This window comes from Mesitornis unicolor, unplaced genomic scaffold (assembly GCF_000695765.1).
Source record: "Mesitornis unicolor isolate BGI_N332 unplaced genomic scaffold, ASM69576v1 scaffold3, whole genome shotgun sequence".
Classification (NCBI taxonomy): Eukaryota; Metazoa; Chordata; class Aves; order Mesitornithiformes; family Mesitornithidae; genus Mesitornis; species Mesitornis unicolor.
The window spans coordinates 43067-66428 of record NW_010173721.1 but is presented as its reverse complement, the minus strand read 5'-3'; the positions used below and the strand labels follow the sequence as shown (position 1 = coordinate 66428).

At 35.6% G+C, this 23362-nt stretch overlaps 1 protein-coding gene across 1 annotated transcript in view; it reads right to left on the bottom strand.

The window, feature by feature from the left end:
- LOC104537792 (TBC1 domain family member 22A-like) overlaps positions 1–23362 on the bottom strand; it is a gene marked incomplete at both ends in the record, with an annotated part of 57610 nt that overhangs the window by 20409 nt on the left and 13839 nt on the right. The window contains 3 exons of the mRNA XM_010180788.1: positions 5620–5682; positions 6647–6775; positions 11921–11991. Of these exons, the coding sequence (XP_010179090.1) occupies positions 5620–5682; positions 6647–6775; positions 11921–11991 (263 nt within the window). The remainder of the gene's footprint in view (positions 1–5619; positions 5683–6646; positions 6776–11920; positions 11992–23362) is intronic.

Genomic DNA, 23362 nt, shown 5'->3' with positions numbered 1-23362 from the left:
TTTCCCTGGAAGGTCTGCCCAAGAAGCCAGAATGCACAGGCACGTAAGCAGAGCAGAGAAAGGAGAGCTCAGACCAAAGGACTACGTCGTTCTTAAGACCAGCCCTCAACACTAACAAAAAATGAAAGACTTGGTAAGGACCTGAAGTAGATTGCACATTTTGCTGCTACCTCAGAAGTCAACAAATGCTCAGGCTTCAAGAAAGCCCATAAAGGACCTGCCCTGAAAGGATGCAATAGGGAGAGGAAGTTCAGTGTATGAGTTATGAGTTATGAGTTTATTATTTCTATTCAATCTCACTTCCAGGTTTTGCTAGATTAAGAAGCTGACTATTCTAATTCAATTTTAAATAATATCTTACTCTTTAGTTTAAAAGCCCTCTTGAAGTCATTTTCGTGTAAGGAAAGGTCTAGGCATACATGACCTGCATCAACAACAATAAACATGAAAAGCTTTGGTGGGCACTGAAACACAAGTCTTAACACAGCTCATGTCTGATCCATTACAGCTATAATTAAGATGCAGTTTTTGCTCAGTGTGATTTCAGTTTCGGGGCAGAGATTAGGCAGAAAGAGAGGTATTCATTTAGCAAATTCTCCATAAAAGCCTCTTGTTTTCATTAGCCAAGATATTTATTCCTTTAGCTATAAATTCTTCTTGGTGCTAGCCCTGTCACCTCACGTTTTTTAATATGCACTGCATGTTAAACTGAAAAAATACCAACCTCTGCCCATCAAGCAATAGCCAGTGGGGTTTCATTGTCTATCAACTGTATAGAGACCTTAAATTCTGCCACTACAGCTTGCTTTTACATTTTACATAATTATACCTTTATGAAATTACAATTGTTTATGCCATATTTTCACTATTATTGGAAAACTGCAAATTTAAGTTAGCCAGCTCACAGCCATCCTTCCTGCTTCTGGCACTTGCCATTTCTAGTTTCCATAACATTAGTTGTTCAGTATTATCAGTGTTATCGTTCTGCATTTCACTTCAAATAAAAGACACGTTTAACGCACTGCAAATACAAGTAACTTTATTGAAAACAAATATCAGATAGAGGTGACTAGAAAAAGCTATTTAAATAGCAATTGCTGAAGGTAGTAGAGTGTTATGCACTAGGCTACACAAAAAAACTCCTGGTGTGATGGGGTTACAAAACACAGTGAGAAACAAAAAATAAAGAAATCAGTAATTTCGTAACAGCTATCAAGATACCCATTGTAAGAACTATAATAATAGTGCTTTTCATGAAGGCACGTCTCAAGTCAAACAATTCCCAAATTTGTACCTTCCCTTTCCTCAAAACCTGATAATATACATAGTTTGCATTGCAAATTGAGATGCCTATGGATTTCAAAGCATTTTTAAATGGTATGAAAACTAAGGGAGTTGGGGTGGGTTTTTTGTTTGGGTTTGGGTTTGGTTTTTTAATATTATTGTGCAGGTAGGATCAGCCAGTGATTGGCACATCGGATTTAATATCCCCAAATGCTTCTAATCAGAAACTCAACAAACACACACTAAAATGGCATTTTCAATTTCCTACCCATTTTCATAAAGTTTCATTTACACTTCTGAATTGAAAAAAAAACGAAAAAAAAAATTAAAAAGAGCCCTGAAAACCTGAAAGGCAGACTGATTTCAGCTTCTATACAGCACTCATCACTGCGTTCAAATAGGACTTATTAAAAAGATCACTTTACTAAAAGGTTTTCTTCTTGATTTCCAAACCAGCAACAGAAACCGGAATTACTTTTCCACTATGAACCATTACATTTCATGAGATGTCATTACCAATCAATTATTTTCTTTACAATTTAACTCTCATTCATGATAATAGTGAGAACTACATTCATATACATAAAGAGAATAAACCATTAGGCTTAAATGCAGATTTTGAATTTCTTGTGGGTTTTGCCACCTCAGAGGAACTCCAAAACCCCCAAAGCTTTAATCACGAAAGCTTTTGAGAATCTGCTTTTTGTTTTCTAATGGGGATGTGAGGAGAAGAGGTGGGGACAAATTTATAAACTATTATTAAATTGTGTGGTTTCCTTGAAATTACTTCTCCCTTATTATGCAAGTATAGATGGGAAATACACAGCCCCATGTAATCCATTTCAACAAAACTCAGGTAAAGATAAACCAGAAACTGATAATAAACTAGAGTACTCCACATCAACTAATCAAATCTATTAAATGTGAACTTACAGACATAAGTCTTTAAAATAAACTTAACTGAACTACAAGCAAGAAGATATCCAACTCCTCTCCTCCTTTTTGACTATTTACTTATTCCTAGTCCTTTAAGTCCTTGCTCCAATGTTACCTTTACCCCATCCCAGGATCCACATAAGTCCCATAAAAAATAAACACCTTAAACTGATTTTAAAAGGAACACATAATAATGAGTTATTCCCACACAGACTCAAAGCATCTTTTTCTAAATGGAAACATTTTATTACAGAAACCAAATTCCAAGTTCAGATAAGAAATTAAAACTTCTTTATTAACTCTAATTGAAAAGCGCTTCAGGAATAGAGACCCAGATTCCAAGAAGAACAAAAATACTGGAATAGCAACATTTGAAAATTGAAGTCAGAAAATACTGTGAGGCTCACACACGTTAGGTTTCTGGTCCTTTGACTAACAGTCTTCTCCAGTTCTGTCACCTACAGTCTCTTCACCTCATTCTAAGTGACATTCTTCCTACTAGCTGTATCATCATTCTAAATCTCTGCAGCATCAAAAATTAAAATGTGCAAACACTATCATCCACAATAACAGTCTTGCACACAACGCCACCCTTTGAAACCTGTCTTTGATCCATCCTCTGATTTCTTTCTCTTCTTTACAGCTCTTGCATCTTGCCTTAAAAAAGGGGAAGTGACTTGCTCACCTGAGACCATCACCTTCCCCCTTGCTAGAAGCGAGTCAGCTCTGGGAGCAACACAAGGCTCCTTTTGGCATTGCATTCAAACAATTTCACATGTTCAATGATCCCAACAAAACGAACTGAAACTGCATTCCAGACTCAGACTTTACTGAATAATATTTGCTATTGAAGTTCTATTGACATACCAGATTTAACTTAGCAAGAAGTTACCTAGACACAGTATTTCCTCTTTATTTTCATTACTCTCAAGCAATAATAAGATAAGTGTTTTATTCTGGGAGCTCCTACTAGTCCTGAAGTTGAATGTCAGCATTTTCACTAAACCAGCCTATTTTCAGATTAATTATAATTCAGCTATTAAAAAAAAATCCTTTCAACTGTAACTGCTTGTAAAAACTACTGCACTAATATCTTTTTTACATTAATATACTCTCCACACTTCCAAATAAACTCTTCATTTCTAAGTTAATCATTCAGCCAAAAAGGGATTGTAACTATCCTGTAACTCTAATTCTTTCCAGCATCTTATTATATGATGCTTCCTTCAACATATGAAATATTTAACAAAAATAAACATTTCAAATGTTAGAGAACCTTGACCATATTTTCTTCAATTATCAATACCAGTTTACTCTAACATTTCTAACCGCACATTTCCAAGCACAAATACAGGCTGGGCAGAAAATGGCTCGAGAGCAGTCCCGAGGAGAAGGACTTGAGGGTGTCAGACAATGAAAGACTCGATACGAGCCGACAATGGGCTGCATCAAAAGAAGTGTGGCCAGCAGGGCAAGGGAAGTGATTCTGCTCCTCTACTCTGCTCTCATGAGACCCCACCTGGACTACTGCATCCAGATCTGAGGACATGCAGCTGTTGGAGCAGGTCCAGAGGAGGCCACAAAGATGATCAGAGGGCTGGAGCACCTCCCCTACGAGAACCAGCTGAGACAGTTGGGGCTTTTCAACCTGGAGAAGAGAAGGCTCCTGGGGAACCTTATTGTGGCCTTCCAGTTCCTGAAGGGGTCCTACAGGAAAGCTGGGGAGGGACTTTTTACAAGGGTATGTAGTGATAGAACAAGGACGAATGGTTTTAACCTGGAAGAGGGGAGATTTAGACTGGATATTAGGAAGAAATTCTTCACCTACTGTAAAAATAAATACACTGCCTAGCAGTCATTCTTGAAGAAGTGGTTTGAAGTGGTTTGTACTTTGCAGTCTTCCTTTAAAGGAAGATAACAAGAATATACATTGATTCTTACACCAGACAGGCTAACCAGCTTCTAATTTCTCCTTCACTAAAACACATAGGGGGAAAATCCCAACATCATTCGGGGGTATTTTCACCCAAATTAAGAACTGCAAAAACACTGTACATCTGAACCACAGTCGTATTCGTTTGAAATAAAGATGATCTTCATCGAAACTTTAAGAACAGTTTAATCATGCAATGGAAAGAAGTAAAAAAACCCACCCCAAAAAGAGCCACCACTATGTTAAACACAAATACATCTGTAGAATAATTTAAGAGACTACTGCTGATACAGGTCAACTATCTCTTTCCGCTTATAAGTATTTGAGCATTCTTGTTTCTGTAGCTATTTTTAAATGAAATAATATTCACCTCCAATTTAATTTATTGGTTAATTTCTAGCTACAACACTGACACTGATGCTATTCATTTCTTTAATAGTTTCTTTCTTGTGGGTCTTGTTTCCCTTCCTGTCCCTTTATTTTTCTTTACTCTTTGATTCATCCCTAGAAATGTCCAGATAAAACACAACTGTGTAGAAAGCAAGCAGAAAGCAGTATTTTTTATACAACTTTCTTTCAAAAAACTGTAACAGGCTATTTTCTCAAACCGACTTATCCAACACATGTGGAGGAGTCGTTCTGTTAAACAAATAATTGCAAGAGCAGAAAAACAAATGAAAGCTAGTGCTGCATTTAACTTCTCATATCATCTAATGAACTATCAAAAGATGTTCTATGTGGCTCTATAATGATACCAACAGAACATGCTTAGAAATACATTTGAATGTCTAACTAGAACCATTAGAAAGGAGAAGACATTGAAGGATTAAAACAAACAATTGAAAGAGGATGATTCAACACATCCATACTACTTATGGCCTATATACTCTACAAAGAAAAGTCCATGTAGGATTCAATTACCCAACAATATAGACCAATTTGATTAACAAATTTATCATTAATTGATGTATTTACTATGGTAGCAAAATAATTTAGATAGTGTACTCAACATAAAAAACTTACAAAGAAGCCAAATCAAATAAGCAACACAAGCCAGTCATGCTACAAATTCACAGAAGAATTTCCCAAGTGGAAGAATCTAGGATAATAACTTCCAGATCTCGAGTGATTTTGACAAATACACAGAACCATGGGAACTATGCTCTGGATTACTTCAAAAACACATTATTAACAAAATACATAAAAAGCAAAAGACGAAAAAACCTCAAAGGCAGAAGACCAAAGAAAAAACTGACAGATTCAATGCAGGAGATAAAGAAGATGCCTTTCCTTTTACTACTCCTATTTACACTGCTATTCTAAGTCTATACTTATATGTCATCATTTTTTGGAATTTTTTAAGCTACTTCTGAAGTCAAAATAGCACGTGTTAGCAAATTATTTATTAACCGATGCTGTGATATTGAAGTCATTCATTAAAAAAATTCTTTAGATATCATTCTTACCTCAGTTACTTTAGGCTGAAGTCTTAAAACTTCAGGACTCATGCGTGGGATATCTATATGGATCTAATTAGACAGAAAGAAAAATACTGTAAAAGAAACCAACAGCACAGGTTTTAACCAACACAATAGTTAAAACAATTCTATGGTTTTATAGTATTAGTTATAATACCATTGTATCATTGTACTGTTTTTGGAAAAACATGGATATACTGTACTTCAAAACATACAGCCAAATCTTTAATTCACTGTTAATCTATCACTGAGGCAAAATCAAAATAAAAAAACACGTATACTTTGTTTTCACATTTTAGGATCCTTATATCACATTTTGATTGATTAAAATTATAGTCATATTAGCAATACTCGTTACCTCATGGTAATTATGAATACACACTACTACTTCTGTAAAGTCACATTCAATTGGCAGTACCACATATACTTCTTGCTACTTAAGATCAGGCTGGAAGCTGAAAGATCTCAGCTTCTTCTGTCCTAAGGAAGGCCAAAGTAGTATTGCTTAGTCTATACTTCGTGACACAAACTATTTATTTAAATACAAAACTTGACGAAAAGTTATCTGCTTATCTGGGTGGGCAAAAAAGTTTGACACGCCTCTGTTTACTGCTCGTCATACACAGTTTCAACTTCTTAAGTAGAGGCATGGAGTCAGTAAAAAACAGTCAGTGTGACACCTTCCCTGTCCATCCTCACTCATTTGAAGAAGGGTTTGAGCAGGAAATGAAAGATTTGAAAACCTTACTATTCTTAAACAGAAGACCATGGCACCACTGACAGGCAGTACCACACAGCATGACTAAAGCTGACATTAAATGGAATTCACTATTTTGAATTTCAGACCAAAATAGTTCATATTTTTGCTTCTGAAATTTAGGAGAACAACTGATCAGAGAGCTATCAACCAAGATTGAAGAAATAAAGAAAAACAGTAGCAAACTTAAAAAAATAATCTCTTTAAGTTCTTTATCAGATGTCCTGAAGGTAAAAGTCACTTCAATAGTTGTTCTACCTGTCTGTAGGTATCTTGGTGATTCTCATCATTTCTGGAATCATAGTATTGTTCAACAAATGCAAAATACTCTTTGCGTTTTCTTTGTAAAGTGCTTTCTCTTCGGTCCACATTCGCAGGAAGATAGCCCTGAAAAAAAAAAACAAACAAACAAAAAAAATGAAATGAAAAGGATATTACTCTGCCTTACAAAACACACCGCTGGCATTTTATTACAGTGACAGGAAAGCTAATAAACTGGTGTAGTCTCATGCAGTCCTAGACGGATTTGAATAAACCTTTATTAAATCACTTCTCTAATAATTCCCACTGATACAAAAGTTACCTCACTAAAATTAGCTTTTTTTTTTTAAAGATTCAAGTTTTTCCAGCCTTAAAAAGCAGTTTCTCATCAAGAATTCTAAGATGCTGTTTGCCTTTCTAAGAGAAAAGCCCAAATAACTAAATACAGAAAGATGTAACACTATATGAATTTATTTACGATTTCTGCATTCCTATGCGGCCATTTTTGGAACAATTTTTTTTTTTTTTTAAACAAAATGCATATTATCTCAGTTGCCTTCAAATAGGAATTATATACATTCGCAAATACATTTAAATTATGATTAAATTTGTAATACAACAGAGTATTAATTCAAAAGCTTTAAAAACATTCTAGCTACCTTCATTGTTTCAGACTAGAAAAAAAAATATTTTCAAGCTTTCACATCATCTCAACAGGTTATCAGGAGTCTCACTGCAGAAAATCACATCTGTGATTCTGTGAAAAGACTCAACAGCACCAGTGACTGGGCTCTCAGATGTCAGAACAGTGGCTGTACATCTCCTTAGCTGTTTCCCAACAGCATTTTTTAAATATAGTCGTATTTTGCATACGGTACGGAGACATGAAGGAAGTCACGTGTCAGACAGGCAGGGTTATATATTCTGTACTTAATGCAACAATGTATCTGACTGGTTCTTCGTTCATCTCATTCATATATATCTGAAAATCCCAATCTTCCCTCCCCAGAAAATTCATTCTCATTTTCTTCTTTTTTCCAGTCTGTTCCCTGCTTCTGGCACCTCAGCCTACTCAAAAAACGAGCAGCTCAGGTTACTACTTCAGCATTTTATGAAAGGAAATATCATGTATGTTACTAAACTTCAGTTTACATATAAAGTACACTTATCTGAAACACCATTATTCACGTAACTGGCTACCAAGAAGTTTCCTGAATATTCAGAAATAGATAATGCTTTCTTGTAAGTAGCTTGATTTCAAACAGTCAATACAAATATCCCATAACACAAAAAAGAAAGCTGCTTCATAGTTGACATACATGGATGGTAGTCCAGAAAAGGTACTTTGTATAAGAATCATTCTAAAGACCAATGGAAGAGATCTGCACATCCAAGACAATGCAAGAAAAATCTAATCATCATATTATTCACTAGTCAAGTCAAATTAAAATATTTCCTGCCAATATGACAAAAGGTCTCTGTAAAACAGAGAAATGAAATTTATGTCAAATTAAAGTTTCCTTAAAAACAAGCCTCATAACATCAAAAAAACCCTGTACTAGAAGTGCTGCGTGTATTTGCCACAGCCGCTGCAAGTAACTAATAAAATGCTGTGCATTTAACTACAAAAAACAACTCTTATTCAGTCCTAAACACTACAAGCAAAAAAGGCAGAGGTAAACCTAACATGCTACAATTCCTAACTATAAAAAAATTAAGCACTAAGAATAAGTATATAGGTTCCATTACTCTCCTGCAACAATTCAACATCATACCCTATTTCTGTAACTTCTTTTTAGCTCTACATTTAGGGAAAAATAAAAAATACACACCATACTAAAACATCAGTAGAGTTTCTGAAAATATCTCTATATTAAAACCATTTAAAATGCTATTGCCGTATATTTTAATTTCTTAGTTTAAGATGACAATAGAATAAGTACAAACCACGTTACATTCCAGATACATTAAGAAGTACTTGCTTTGCCAAAACCGCATGTTTTAAGATGCATTGACTTGTGTTTGGTTCCAGGTACTTGAAATCGCATGAGCTTAACTTTTGCCTCAAGACTCATTTAATATCCTGTCCTAGTGTTTTGTATTAAGTTAAAAATTGAATGCTGCCTCCCGTTTATTCTCAACTGTTGTTTTTTTTTGTAGGATCTCTTAGTTTCATTAGAAAATAATTAATTTGTGAGATCAAATGTGATTGTTTGAAGGATACCAATATTTCCTCAGCACGTCTTTTTGCCATTATTCAGTTTCAAAGACTGAAGTAATCTTTCAATTGGACATGTCTTGTTTCCTGTTCACTTTACAAATTAGGTTTTATTTTTAAAAGTTGGGAAGGCTTGAAACATATCATCAGGGAATAAATTGGTGGAGAGTTTAATCCATTTATTCATTCATTTCCTCCAAAGGCTTTTGCAACCATAACTTTAGTTTTGTTATTCAAAAGAGAAGTGAGCCTGAATAGTTCTGCTTGCTGTTTAGGTACAGTATACCTAACGTTTTGCTGTATCTTTAAAAGAAATAATGTAATTTTTTTACATACAGTTACCAGCAGATATGCATAACATTAACAGCCCCTGAGCATTATACTGATTTTCATACACTTGTCCTTTGAAAATCTGTATCACACACATGTTAACATTATTAATCTTCTGACTATGTAGTATCTCAACTGTTGAATTTTTTAAATTGCATCTTAAAAATTCCAATTTCAATGCTGATTTTACAAACCAGACAATCATTTTCTGCCTCAGACATTACAGTTCTACTCAGTTCCCTGCATAAGTCATAGTTTGGACTTTTTAAATAAGACTTCTGAATAATTCCAAACCAAACACATCCAGCCTTAATTTAGCTCTTAACTACACTTTGGTTTCTTTGGTTTTCTGCTCCTCTTTTGGTTTCACAACTACCAAAACAGTTTTGCTTTTGTTCACTTATCTCCCCAATAGGTCCCAGTGCATGTTATAGGACATTACCCACTCCTACCTGGGATGTACATTAGGCGTAGGTAACACGTTCAAACAACTAATGTGACTCAGAAATTAATAATCATTAGAAAAAAGCATCATGGAGTTTGTGACCACAAATACTCAACACACTTTTTCTTCCCCACCTCAGAAAGACGACAAAACAAGCTCCAGCCTTACAGTATAGAAAAGCAATGATTACTGAATGACTCATTTCTGGGTTTCCAGAATGCATTAATTGAGGACCACTTAGTAGATAAGCAATCGTAGTAAGAATTACATAAGAAAAGCTGGGAACTTTCAAAATATTGCTATCTGGTGACAGAAAAAAAAAAAACAAAAAACAAACCACAATCCCACCCTTTCAGAAGCCTCTTACTCAAATTTAAAAAAAAATCCACTTAACTCTTCAAGTAAAAACAAAATAACCTGAATGCAGTTTCTTTGCAGAGGTACAGCAAGGCAGCCAAAGAATTAAACTGGAATTGATCTTGAACTGGGATAGTGCAAACAACAGAACAAGGGAACTGTGCACTTAAGAATTTCTCTGGACTGGGAATCTCAGGGATATTAAAATTACAATCAACTTACAGAATGAAGTTGAAGCCCATGCTCTTACTTGAAAGTAAGAAAGTGACTGCAGTTACCTTTTATGTAATTCCACTTCTCTAAATCTCAGCACCAGTCCTCTGAATCAGAACTTTACCTCCCCTTATGCTTTAGCTTACTGTGTTTCAAAGTCAATTCTGAGTCAGCCATATTTTTTTTTACTTTGAGGGTTTTAGAACTGGCATCCTAAACTTCAAGAGGAAAAAAAAAAAAAATCAAACAAATCAGAAATGCTCTTTTCATTACCAAAATCTCAGACAATGATTCTGGAAACAGAACTGAAATAAATTGTACACTGCATGTTTAATTTCAATTACAGAGGACATTTGAATATCCATCATTAAGAAGATGCATCTGGATTTAGCATTAGAACAAACTAAGCTGCAAATCTGGTAGAACTCATCAGCAAGAGAGACTCTTTCAGTCACTGGAAATCAGTCTCAATCTGAAGTAAATACTCCATATTCCCTGCTGAATTATTCTATAAAAAGTAAAGCTATTTAAGTCTACTCTCTGAAAAATTCAATAGTGTTAAACTGTTGTGTGCATAACTCAGAATTTTAAACAGTTCTTAAATGCACGAAGATTTGCTGATAAAGTGTCTTTCATAGCCTCTGGAGAGTAGATACCATGAGATTTCTGCTTTGTTTTAATACAAACATCTTCACAAGTTCTTCTCTAAACCACAGGCAGACAAACAACAGCTAAAATGCACAACCATTTGACATTACAAGTATTGCAGCTGAAAAGATTGACATGAAAAATAATCCTGCGAGGAATACACTGTATTTTTGCAGAAGCAGCTTTCTAAATCTAGTGCAAACACAGAGATAAAAAAAAAAATCCAGTTCTGTAACACCAAACTCAGTGAATCTGAGACTCCCGCAAGCTTTTTTCTGATGCCAACTGAAACATCTCCCCGTGCTGTTCCATGGTGTTTCACTTAACCTCCTCCCAAGCTGCTGCTGCCACTTCCAAATCCTCTGACTATGGGGCAAAGTTCAGAGAGCTCAGCCAGCCAAAAGCTCACCCTACAAAAAGGTGATTAGCTTTTTAATTAGCTCATCTCCCTGAACTGACTCTCAGACCTGACACCAGGAGAGCCAGTGCCACAAGGTAATTGATTTTTTTGATTTGTTCATCTCAAATCACTATAGAAATATCAGCCAGAAAAAACCGTAAGAGCCTATCACAGCCTTTCCTCAGTACAGTGTTAATCCTTTCTTGTAGTTACTTTAACGTGAAGCCAGAATGAAGCTTTTTGTAGGACACTGATAGGCTTCACTTCCTCTACTGTGTGACTATTTTCAAGAAAACTGTAAGAGTGCACTTGTCTTTGAACTCTCCACCGTTCCATCAACACTGGTTGAAAGAGACCGCTGTTATCACATAAGCCTTTCTTTCATTGAAAGCCAGGCTGAAAAATAAAGATATACAGCTAACATGATTTACTACTACTTCTCATTCCCCTCTTTTCAGTTTGACAAATTAATCTTGAAATCGAGCAAAAGAACAAAAGTTCCATTACAATTCAGCAACAAGACACCATGTTTTCAAGTATCGCTGATCGATTACAACTCAAGCAAAATTATTTGCAGTGCTTGAAAAAACTATTTCTACTAAGAGAAAACAACAAAAAAAAGAAAGAAGAAAAACTAAAACAAAACCAAAACCAACTTACTGAAAGAAGCTTCCATGCAATTGGACGAACCCGTTTGGGAATGCCAGACCAACTCAATTTCCGTAACTCTTCTATTAAAAGAGAAGTATTTCATGAGAACTAAAGAAACTATTATCAATTAATAAACACACATATATTCAAAGCAGCAGAAAGTTGTTTACAATAATGATCACATCTTCTTATAAAGTCCAGTGAAATCAGAGTATGGCAGTTCTAACAAATTAATAAAGTCCTGGATAACTATCCATAGGGATACCTACGATAACAGGTACTGAGTGTGATAAGGCAACTTTCTGGAGTATTTCTTAGCATTACTATTTAGTATACATGCCTTATATTAACATGCAAGAGATACTCGGTCTTATCGTATCCTTACACAGATCCTAATTAAAAATGAGATTTGCAGTTACAGAAACAGAATGATACTTTATGCCTGAATGCTGGAATGTAATCCCATGCCTTATTCTCACTTCATGTTGTGCTCCTTTCTCTTGAAAGCTGCTTGTTAGATATTATACCCAGTTAAACCAATCTGTGGGACTTCACACGTTTTTTTAAAAAATTGTTTATCACGTGGAGAAAATTACAGGAAAGTCATGGAAAATGTAAAGACAAAAGATGCTTAACCGTGTCTGTAAGAAACAATGTTTTTATGAGATATCTACTTGTAGCTCTTTTTCTTCTTACTCTGAGTAGAAAATAGGGGTTAAAGGTGCACACGTTCAAATTATTAACCAGCTAAAAAATACAGAACAACAAAATTCTACATTTTGGTTTGTATATACTTACTCCAATTAATTATATATATTTGAATTACCTATATATATATATATATATTCCAGCTAATGTGGTCTCTATTCCAAACAGACAGGCTTACCAACAATTGTTCAAGTAAGGAAAATGTTACAGTATTGGATATATGCATTCAACAGCCGGCTCAGCCAAGACAACAGTGGCTGCACAGAGACCTCATTCTGAACAGTGAGGCTACATCACCAAAATCCAAGCAAAACAGTGACCAAAAGCTGCATTGGCATCAAAACGGGCCAGAAACTCAGAAAAGCAGAGAAAAAGAGCAGATACTGAAAAACAAGACGTTAAAAGTCCATCTTATCAAAGTCAATGTATCTATCACAAGTCTTGAATCCAGTCTAAAGAAAAAGGATGACTTTCTAACATCAATGAAACTGCCTTTCCTCTATGAGCTCTAAAATAGTACTGTATTTGATAAAAATGAGTTTCATTAACAGAAGCTTTTCTTTCCTACAGCATTTCAAACCCTTGAAAAAGATAACATACACTGACACACAATAAACATTGAAAACCAAAAACATCTTAGATGTTTTTGACTTAAAGTCATAGTGTGTTCTGTAGTTTTGTTTTTAAATTAACTCATTTGTACCTTTCCTACAGAAGAAGAAACACAAAGATGTCAAGATGATACCTCGTTAAAGCAAGAGTATGTAAATAAGTCAAGATTACTTTCTATCAGTATAAACTACCTTTAGACATGTATTACTGTGTGAGTGTACCAAAACAGCAGAATTCCTAACCATTTAGGGATATTATTTTGAGCATGACAAAAGATAAACTCAGTCACATACCTCAGGCAATCTAAAGACTAGAATACCAAATAGTAAAGGTAAAAGTATAACAACACACCAAATATCAACTGGCTTATTTGACTTCCAGCAAACAAAAGATTCCCCATCCTTTCCTTGTACTTGTAGCCTATCCATGTCTATGACAATAGTAAGATTAAATATACAGAGTTAATAACATAACTACATGCACTGTAACTGATTACATTTTATTTTCCTTCTTCTATCCAGCCTATCCCTACCCAACATCATTTACAGAAAATATTCTTTCCACAAAAATTGTAATGCCAGTTCTTCACGTGTCTCTTTATTAATTGGCACAGGCAGATTATTGCCTGCTATTTAATCTGAAAATAAAAACATACAGTATCATGAAGAAACAAACTTAAGCTCATTTTACCAGTCCCAACTCCAAAACAAAATATACCCAAACTAGCAGACTGAGCATCATGTCAGGTTTGAAGATCGACACAGGGCAAGGCACTGAACTCCTTTTACTTCCCTTTCTTTAGGCATAGCCATACCTCTGAAGGAGAAACTACTGAGGTACAGACAAAATAGTAGTAACGATGATAAAGTTCACTGCTATACCAAGGTTCCTTGATAGTAGCACGACTACAAAACCAAAACTTTTGTCCTTTCTAATGCTAATTCCATAACCTCTACTTCCTACTTCAACACTTCCTTATTTTGCTTCTTTGTAGCCCTCATCCCTATATATTTCAGTTCAATATTTCCTCAAATCACCAATTGAATAAGTGGTACTAACTTTAAAACAGAACTGTAGCTTAAAAAGCAAAGTTTAAATAATTACTTAAAATATTTTCAAAGGAACCTGATTTTTGTTATCTCAGAATAATCCCAGAAATTGATGCTCTCTTGCTTTCTTACACCAGACTAAAAATTAATTTAACTACAAATTTTTGCATCACAGATGTTTTAAAATTAACATGTAAGAACATGCATTAAAAAGTTTAAAAAATACATGCAGTCTAAACGTTCACTACCCTTCTATAATCTAAAGTCAGTGACAAGAATTGCCATCAGAAAAGTTAAATTCTACTCAGTTTCAAAGAAAAGCTATTGCAGAGGATCAGTATATCACCAAACTACATTTAAATATACCAGAACCATTAAAAACAAAACACATGCTTTAATGCAATTATAGTTGATGCCATTTTACCTCCCTACTGCTTGGGCTATTTTCTATTGTTAACTTACAAATACCAGACTGCTGATAGGGCTTCTAAAGATGAAGTTCTGACAGCAGATTTTATAGGGTTTTTCATATGGTCTTCATTGTTTGTAGTTAATTTTGAACACAGTTGTCCTGTTGTGACAACTTCTCATAAGAAAAATTTATCTTGAGGTTTTTGTTGCAAGAACACTTTTTATCTCTTATCAAGTTAATTCTAACCCCAAGTTAATTCTAAATTACTTCTGTAACTTAAGCAATTTTGCTGTCATGAACTTAAAAAACTTCACTTTTTTGCACTTGTAAATATGATTATTCTTTTATTATGTTCTCTTTTTAAAAGATTTGTCGTACTCTAGAGAAGTATTTTATTTTATGAAGTGAGTAGGCATCATATCTAACGTTATAGTATTTTTCTCATTCTATAATATAAAATCCATGTGTTTTAACCATCAGCTCAGAAGATACTGAGTAGAACTATTATTTCTATTATTTCTCTGTTTTGTAAAAATAAAAGAAGAATTTTTTTTTTGTCTTACTTGGCAACTTGCTATAGAAACAGATTATTCTTCCACAGCTTTGAGATACATACGAAGGGTACACAGTATATCAAAATCAGGAAAAGCAGTTGTAATATATTATAGTCTAAGCAAAATAAGCAGCAGCAGCATATACTTTCAAAAAACATTAAGATGCTCACAGTACATCTGCACACTAAATATGCATGGGTGGAGGAAGCACAAAAGCATGCTTATACACAACTCCAAGGAATTTGGTCATATCCCAGAAAATTCCTCCTTTATTCTTCATCTCAAGGAGTTGATAGGCACTGGAAGAATATAGGAAGACCAAAAGATCAGTAACATTAGAAAAACATGAACCTACCAGAGTTCATTATGAACCAAAGTCTCAAAGAAAAAAATGAAAGCAGAAGTTGTGCAGACTATAAATAAACACTGCTTAAGAGAGGGTGAAGTTTAAATGAACTGCGCATCCCAGGCTGGCACAGCGTACTCCAAATGAAGTATATTTGCTGTCACTGCAAACATGAAGGATTCAGTGGGAAAGATACATAATAAGCAACTGAAATTCTCTGACATTTAATAAGACTCCTGAATTTCACTGATAATAAATAGGAAACAGCACCCAGGATAGTCCATTCACAATAAAAACCCAGGCTTGGGCACAGAGATGCATTAAGTGCAACAGCAGAGAGAGGGGCTGCTGATATACTGAGGACAAAAACCAAAAAGCAGATCTAAAGTCAAAGAGCTATGAGATGTCATGAACAACGGATAAAAGGCACTAATGGATTCTGAAGAAAACCCAAGAATACACATGACAAAAAGACCACGCAAACATCTCTGCCATGAGACACAGCAAGGCTGGAGTACACCACACAGCTGGACAGCAATAGGCTTCACTAAGGAGAGTTTCAAAGAAGAACAGATGGGCACTACTGAAGTGAAAAGCAAGAAATACGATTTTATATTACTTTTATTTATTTCTTTTACATCAAGAAAAGATGAAAAACAGTCTGCTACTTCAAAACACAAGTCTGAGTACATTACCATTGGGCATAGGGTTTTTACCTCTCAGGAACTGGTTCTTTATGGTGACAGCTTTGAGGGTAGGGGGAAGGGAGATGGTGAGCAACAGAATGAAAGACATAGAAATTCCCAGAGAAATTATTACGGTATCATGGCATTCAGTAATCATCTTTAGAAAATCTTGATATTTGAACTTAAAGATAAAACAAATTCTTTGCATTCCAAAGAACAGAAACAGTCAGCTTCATAATAGATGTCTGAGATCAAGAACAGTGTTGCAATTCAAAGGCAAATTTTTAAATTCATATGCTATAGTTTTAGGTCACAGCAACTTTAGCAATTTTCTCAAAGCAAGCAGAAGATGGATTCACTAACCTGATTTATGTGCAATTCCAATTTTCTAGCCCCCAAAACCAGACAAGATAGCCTTCTAACATTACAAGTTCTCAAAGACTGTCAAAAGCAAGAACTACCACGCAGTCTAATAGTATTGGCAGTGAATGACCAGAGGCACCATAAATCAGATATTACGATACCCATCATGTTATGGAGCAGTGGCTCCACAACAGGCCTGGAAGAAGCACAATGCCAGTGATAACAGGATTCTTGATCTGCCCACCCAGACATGCCCTTGCCAGCCAAGGAAGCCCTCCTCCCTAAGTCCAAAAAGCAGCTAAAGCAGGTGTCACATGCATTGGATGGTCTTAACAGGTTTAGTTTATTGTCAGACTGCAACGGCCATGACTAAGCACAAGCTGCCCAACAGGTACTCCTGGACAGCACCTGGTCATATATCTTACCCATTTTCCCATTACTTGATTTTTTTTCACCACCCACTCAAAATTCAAAAACCACTCTAATAACTTCTTCCCTCAGTGGTCCTAATTTCACCACAGCTATACCCAAATTTGGTATTGCTGAAATGATTACCTACACACTATTGGTCTTTAACACTGCACCTCCCAAAGGGGCCCCAGTGCTTCCCTCCATGCAATGGCACTGTTTGGGCACTTCTCACACAGCTCCCCCTTCACTACATTTGAAATCCAGGCATCCCATAGGGTGCTATCTATAACGTCTGTCAGCTTCTCACACTGGTGTTCGTTATGTTCAGCAATTTCTCATATTGCCTCCAGTAGTTCTCAGCACCCCATGGAGTTAGCTCAGCCTCTGAGCAGGGCAGTCAGCAGCTTGGATATTTGCCTGCAGCCCTAACACATCTGCAACAAGTTTCAATTCCACCCATAATTCGATGTCAAGTAAATCCCCAAGCTATCAAGCACTAAATCATAAGTAACAATATCACCAGTTGTATTCTTCCAAAAGCCAAAAAGGCAGAAATTGGTCAAAACAAGTAAAGGCAAAATAAGCATAAAATAACAACACTACAAAAACGGTACTTTGTATAGTTTGTGAATTTTAAAAAAAAAAAAGGAGAGAATATGTGCCATAACCAAACACATCCACCCACAATATGACTATAAGCTCTGGTGTTGGTTTAATAACAATGAAGGCTTCAAGACTTCAAAAGCAAGTGATCTCCAACTGTGCATCATACAGCTCCACTAGTCCTTGTGCAGTATTTATGAACAAGTGTGTTTTACTGGGTCTGATCTTTTTGTGTCACTGGTAGTCTGGCTGAAAATAACAGATCTTATGCATTAGGTTATTACTTCCTTACACAGCTGTGAAGCTAGAGCTTCAGGTTTGGCTACTGCTATACGCAAGCACACCATTTACAAACTATGTAATAAGCAAAGTAGATGCAGAAAATAGAAAATAAGTTGCAACTCAGTAACTACTTTTATTACTTTCAAGTAACACTTGAAACTCTCTAATCTTTCACCTTACCATTTTGGTTTGGTTTTGAGGTTTTTTACTGCTCCAACAGGTCCATGTTCTCCTTGTACTGAGGGCTCCAGAGCTGGACACAGTACTCCAGGTGGGGTCTCAAGAGAGCAGAGCAGAGAGGCAGAATCACCTTCCCCAACCTGCTGGCCACACTTCTTTTGATGCAGCCCAGGACACAGTTGGCCTTCTGGGCTGCAAGCGCACATTGCCAGCTCATGTCCTGCTTTTTGTCCACCAGCATGGGGGTCCTTCTCCTCTGAGTTGCTCTCAATCCCTTCATTCCCCCGCCTGCACCAATACCAGGGGTTGCCCCAACCCAGGTGCAGGACCTTGCATTTGGGCTTGTTGAACCTCATGAGGTGCACAAGGGCTCACTTCCCAACCTTGTCCAGGATGGCATCCCACCCCTCAGACATGTCAACCTCACTACTACTCAGCTCAGAGTTTGGTTGGTTGGTTTCGGTGAGGTTTTTTTAATATTCACAGCATTTCCACACCTCTGACGCCATGGACATGTCTTTTTTTCCCAAACCAGTCCTTGGCTATTAGAGTGTTCTCGATTTTTGTTTTTTAATAAAGCTAAACAGGGAAGAATTAAATTAGGGGCAAATAAAGAACAAATCTAAAACAACCAGATTTTGGCTGTCTAGGGTACAAATAGACTCCAACCACACAGTAAGTTTACTAATTTTTATGGCACAGAATGTAGCAGCATAGAAGTACAGGTGTGAAGGTTTCAAACTCAGAAATCATTGCCTTCTAAAAACCTATTTGGCCATGCATGTCTACCCCACAGTCTGCAAAACTTTAAATCAAGGTATCAGAAGAAATCCATCCTCAGCCAAGAGCACCAAGGAAACGTACTTGAACTTACATTTGAAAATTGCCCTCAATTTAATATCTAATTAACCATTAAACTATTTGTCATTGCTTCAAATGTTACATTCTCCCCAGTCAAAGCATAATTTCAATTTATTGTCATTATACTTTTTCCTTGTAGATTTCCCAAGGAACTACATGTCCTAGTTATGAGCTGGAGAACATCCTCCCCAACACACGATTTCTACAAATGAGTTTTAATGCCACCTACAAATCAGACACATTTTCAACCAAGACAGTACTGCAAAAATATTCTTGCTTCAATATAATTAATGGTTTCTTAAAATTTCAGAACAATTCTTTTGAAAATGAGCAGTTGTAAAACATTCTTATCACAGACATGATCACTTGCTGAAAACGTGAGCACAGAATTTAGTTTGACCTATCAATTCAGAGCTGGAATTAGTCAGATCTAAAAGCAGTATTCCTAAAACCTTGTCCATAAACCGTCCCAGGTTAACAGGATACTTTCTGAAGCAACACTTTGAACCCAAATTGCTACTCTGTCTTTCAGTTGTCTCATTATCTTACATAATTCTGTGACCAATAAGTACCAAAATATTTATAAATTCCCATAGATTTTTGACCAAAAATATCTCCATTTGCTAGCACTAGCCAACTGTCCCTTCTGCTGAGGAGACAGCATTTATTTTTTGCAGAAATATTGTTGGGTTACAGTATCTTACTATGAAGGGATAAAGTAGTATGTAAACACTTCAAATTTATATAATTCATTTAATTTCGGAAAAAATTGTTTCGTCTAGTGCACTACAATACATTCAGATATACATTTCTTCTCTCTGAGAGGAAAACATTTAGGGAATTATTCTGAAAGAAATCTTAGGACAGTACCCTTTTACTGCAGTAGATTTAAAGATTGTTCATATTATATAAATATTTCAGGGAGCATTCTACAAAGAAAACATGCCATTAATTTACGAGCTTTCTAACCCCATGAGCTATTACTAAGGCTATTACACCTAAAACACACGAGGGAAAGCAGTCAAGTCTACAAGTATTTTTCTTGGAACTACAAGCTCATCATTCCATCAGTTACAAATAAATAAAAAATAAGTAAAGAAATATTAAAGGAGTTCAAAATTTCTTTGTATGCATTATTCATTTTTGATACAGCTGTTATTTCATCGAGATTACTGTAAACGGCTACATGAAGTGATGGCCTGCATGAACAACTCCACGATAGATATGATAAACTAGATTTACATGTTTTATGTTCCTATAACATAAATTCCTTGAATAATTTAACTATACAAAGCTAGAAAATTCTTTCAAGAATGTAGATGCACAGAACTGCAGCTCCCCCAACAGCAAGCTAAAATACAGGCAGTACATATAGAAAATAGCTTTAATAGAGGGCTTGTTATTACTATGGCAACCGCAGCAACTGGTTTCCAAAATGAATAATAGCTCTCTTAGGCACTTCATTAGGTATTTTTTTCAAGCAAACACTGCCCTTAATCTTCTCAGTGGAACAGAGTTATTCTGAATGCATGCAGAAAACAGAAAATAAAGTCTGATTCAATGATGTAAATACAGGGTAAGACCCTTTTCAAGATCTCTGCAAGAAAAGAGCAGAGAAACACATCTTGTCCGCTATTTCATGTAGAAAGTTGGAGAAGCAGAAGTGGATGAGGTTGGTGTTAGAATGTATGAGAAAACAGCAGATGAGGAAAACTAAGGCAAAAGGAAGATTAATAAAATCACTAAGAATTAATTGCAGCAAGTGAAGCCAAGAATGTAAATTATGAAAGTAAGTAATGGAGAACAACTATGCTGGCAGAAGATTTAAATGGCATTACAGTTTTTCATAGTTCTACTGCAACATTCAATTTCTGTGCATCATCAACTGTTTCTATTTTTACATTAGCCTCTAACAAACTTTCCAAGTAGAACTACGATATCTCTTTATACAGAAGTAGAGAAAATAGGAAATATCACTTACAGTATCAGTTAATTAAAGGAAACAATTTTCCCACTTATATAGAAATAGCAGACAGTAGTTATTTCTCCTATTTGGGGAGAAGATGGAATTTTGCATTCTCTTAACCAGTCACAAGAAAGATCCATTTTTTAAGTGAACAGCCAAGTAATAATTATTTACTTTTGGACAATGTCAGCTCTCTTCCTTCTCCTCATATCCTTAAAACCAAAAATCTTATGCACTATTATAATATTAAAGCTTCATGTTATTAAGAAAAGACTCCTACAAAATAGACTTTTCGAAAATCACTACTGCAATATCTACACTCAGAAATGCAATCCGACGCTAGTCTTTCATAGTGAAAATGTGGTACAAGAAAGGCACAGCTAAAATAACCAGGAGTTAAGAGATACATGTCTAGATTACTGAGCCACACAATTTATGGCATTATTCACAAGAGCTAGTACTAGAGAGCTTAACCCATTAACAAAAAAAACCAAAACCGCTAAGTCTACCTACAATGTAAATTTATTTACCACACAAAAAAAGCAAAGACTTCCTTTCTTTTTAAAATATCCCTCAGGATCTCTGGTTTAGAAGGAAAGCTGCTGATAAACTCCACGATGTACAGAATAAAGAGGAACCTGATCAGGCAAAGAATTTCCCATGGGATACAGCTAACCAGCTACAGCTCTGCTCTTGGATCACTTCCTCCATAGGCACCCGAAGTTGAGCTTGGGAAAGTCCATTAGGAAAGCAGGCAAACTTGCTAAATGGATGCATTTTCTTGATCATCCAAAATAGTTTACAGATTGCCTTTCACCTACTGAATTTGGCTCTTTTTGTTCATAATAACATAGTGAATTCCATGGCACTTTCAGGCACCTGACATTTTAGTATTTCCTGCCTCTAAGTAGAACAAATGTCTGATGATCAACTGGGAGAGAAGACTAAACACACCTCCTAAACATTTCATGGATGTAGAAAGATAGAAATAAGCCTGAATTTCAGTTTACAATCAAGCATGAAGGGAGGTGGAAAAGCTGAATTTAGCTCACAGTTCTCAAAAAAAAAAAAATAAAGTTGCTAGTATGTACAATAAGAAATCCTTTTACTCACATTTTAATTGTCAGCATTAAGCAAGAACAAAGACCTAGCCGTCAAAGAGCCTCATCTATACCTAAATGGAAAATAGTATTTCCAATACAAACACTGCAGTAAAGACTCACAATTAAACAATAAGAGCTACATTTTTTTTAAACAGTCAGGACAGAGTTTAAAAGCTTTTTCCTAATCTCCCATCTCTATTAAATCAAATTCCTGTAAAAGGCAAGCTCATAACCTCTAAAAGTTTTCTCAGATAACTGTAAACATGCATTACATCTCCAGAGCAGTTATTGCTAACACATGAGGGTATATCTAACCAATAATCAGCATCACAAAGACAGCATAGCACAAAATAACACAGTGAAATATGCTTCACTGTGGTTACCTTCCCAAGCAATCACTGCTTTATATATAAATTTTATATATAAATTCCAGCTCTGGACTTCCTGCTAATGAAGGAACTATCATCTGAGTTTGTTTTTTAACAGTGAAGTGATGGTGGCAAGAAAGCATACAGAATGAATTATGCTTCCTTGAACCTTGGTAAACTGACTTACAAGCAGGATGTGCCACTCGTTACATGTACATTGCTACTCACGATGTTCAAAAGCTTCAGGGCCCATGGAAAGTTCAAAGTTCTCAATAGCCTTGTTGGTGACATCCTGAGTAAGCTCCTCCTCTGCTGCGCCATCTGCAGCCACATCTGCAGGTGGGGCTGCTCCCTTACAGAGTCTATGACCACCACAGGGAACACTGAACTTCTCACCTAAGTCTCTTATACTAGGATAATGTTGATGTCACACAGTGTCTGTGTAAATTCAGCTTTCATGATGCTATCAGCACACTGAAGAAAAATAAATTTAAAACAAAAAAAAGAAAAACTACAAGAATACTTCATCATATCATAGCTTGCTTTCTCCCAGCTCATCCAGAGTAAAACATTCCTCTGATCATATTGTCTACCACATGGCTCAGGCTTAAAGATGACCTTTCAACACCTGATCATAAATCAATACAATGAGGGATATATGATCTCCTAAAAACTCTGGTAAAACTTTAACTGACACGAAAACACTTGTAACTAAACAATTTTACAATTCGTGGTAGAATGCTGTCTAATTTGCCTTTTTTTTTTTGCCCTCAATGATCAGTTAGTGGTAACTACCAAGGTAATTTTGTGTGTACAGAGGAATTTTATTATAATTTTGGGATTTTTACTTTTTTTTAAAGTAATCCCTTCACATCTGCCAAACTTATGATCCTGTTGTAATGTTCTATATCCAAACCCAATTGGAAAGAGAATTAGCACAGAAGTCC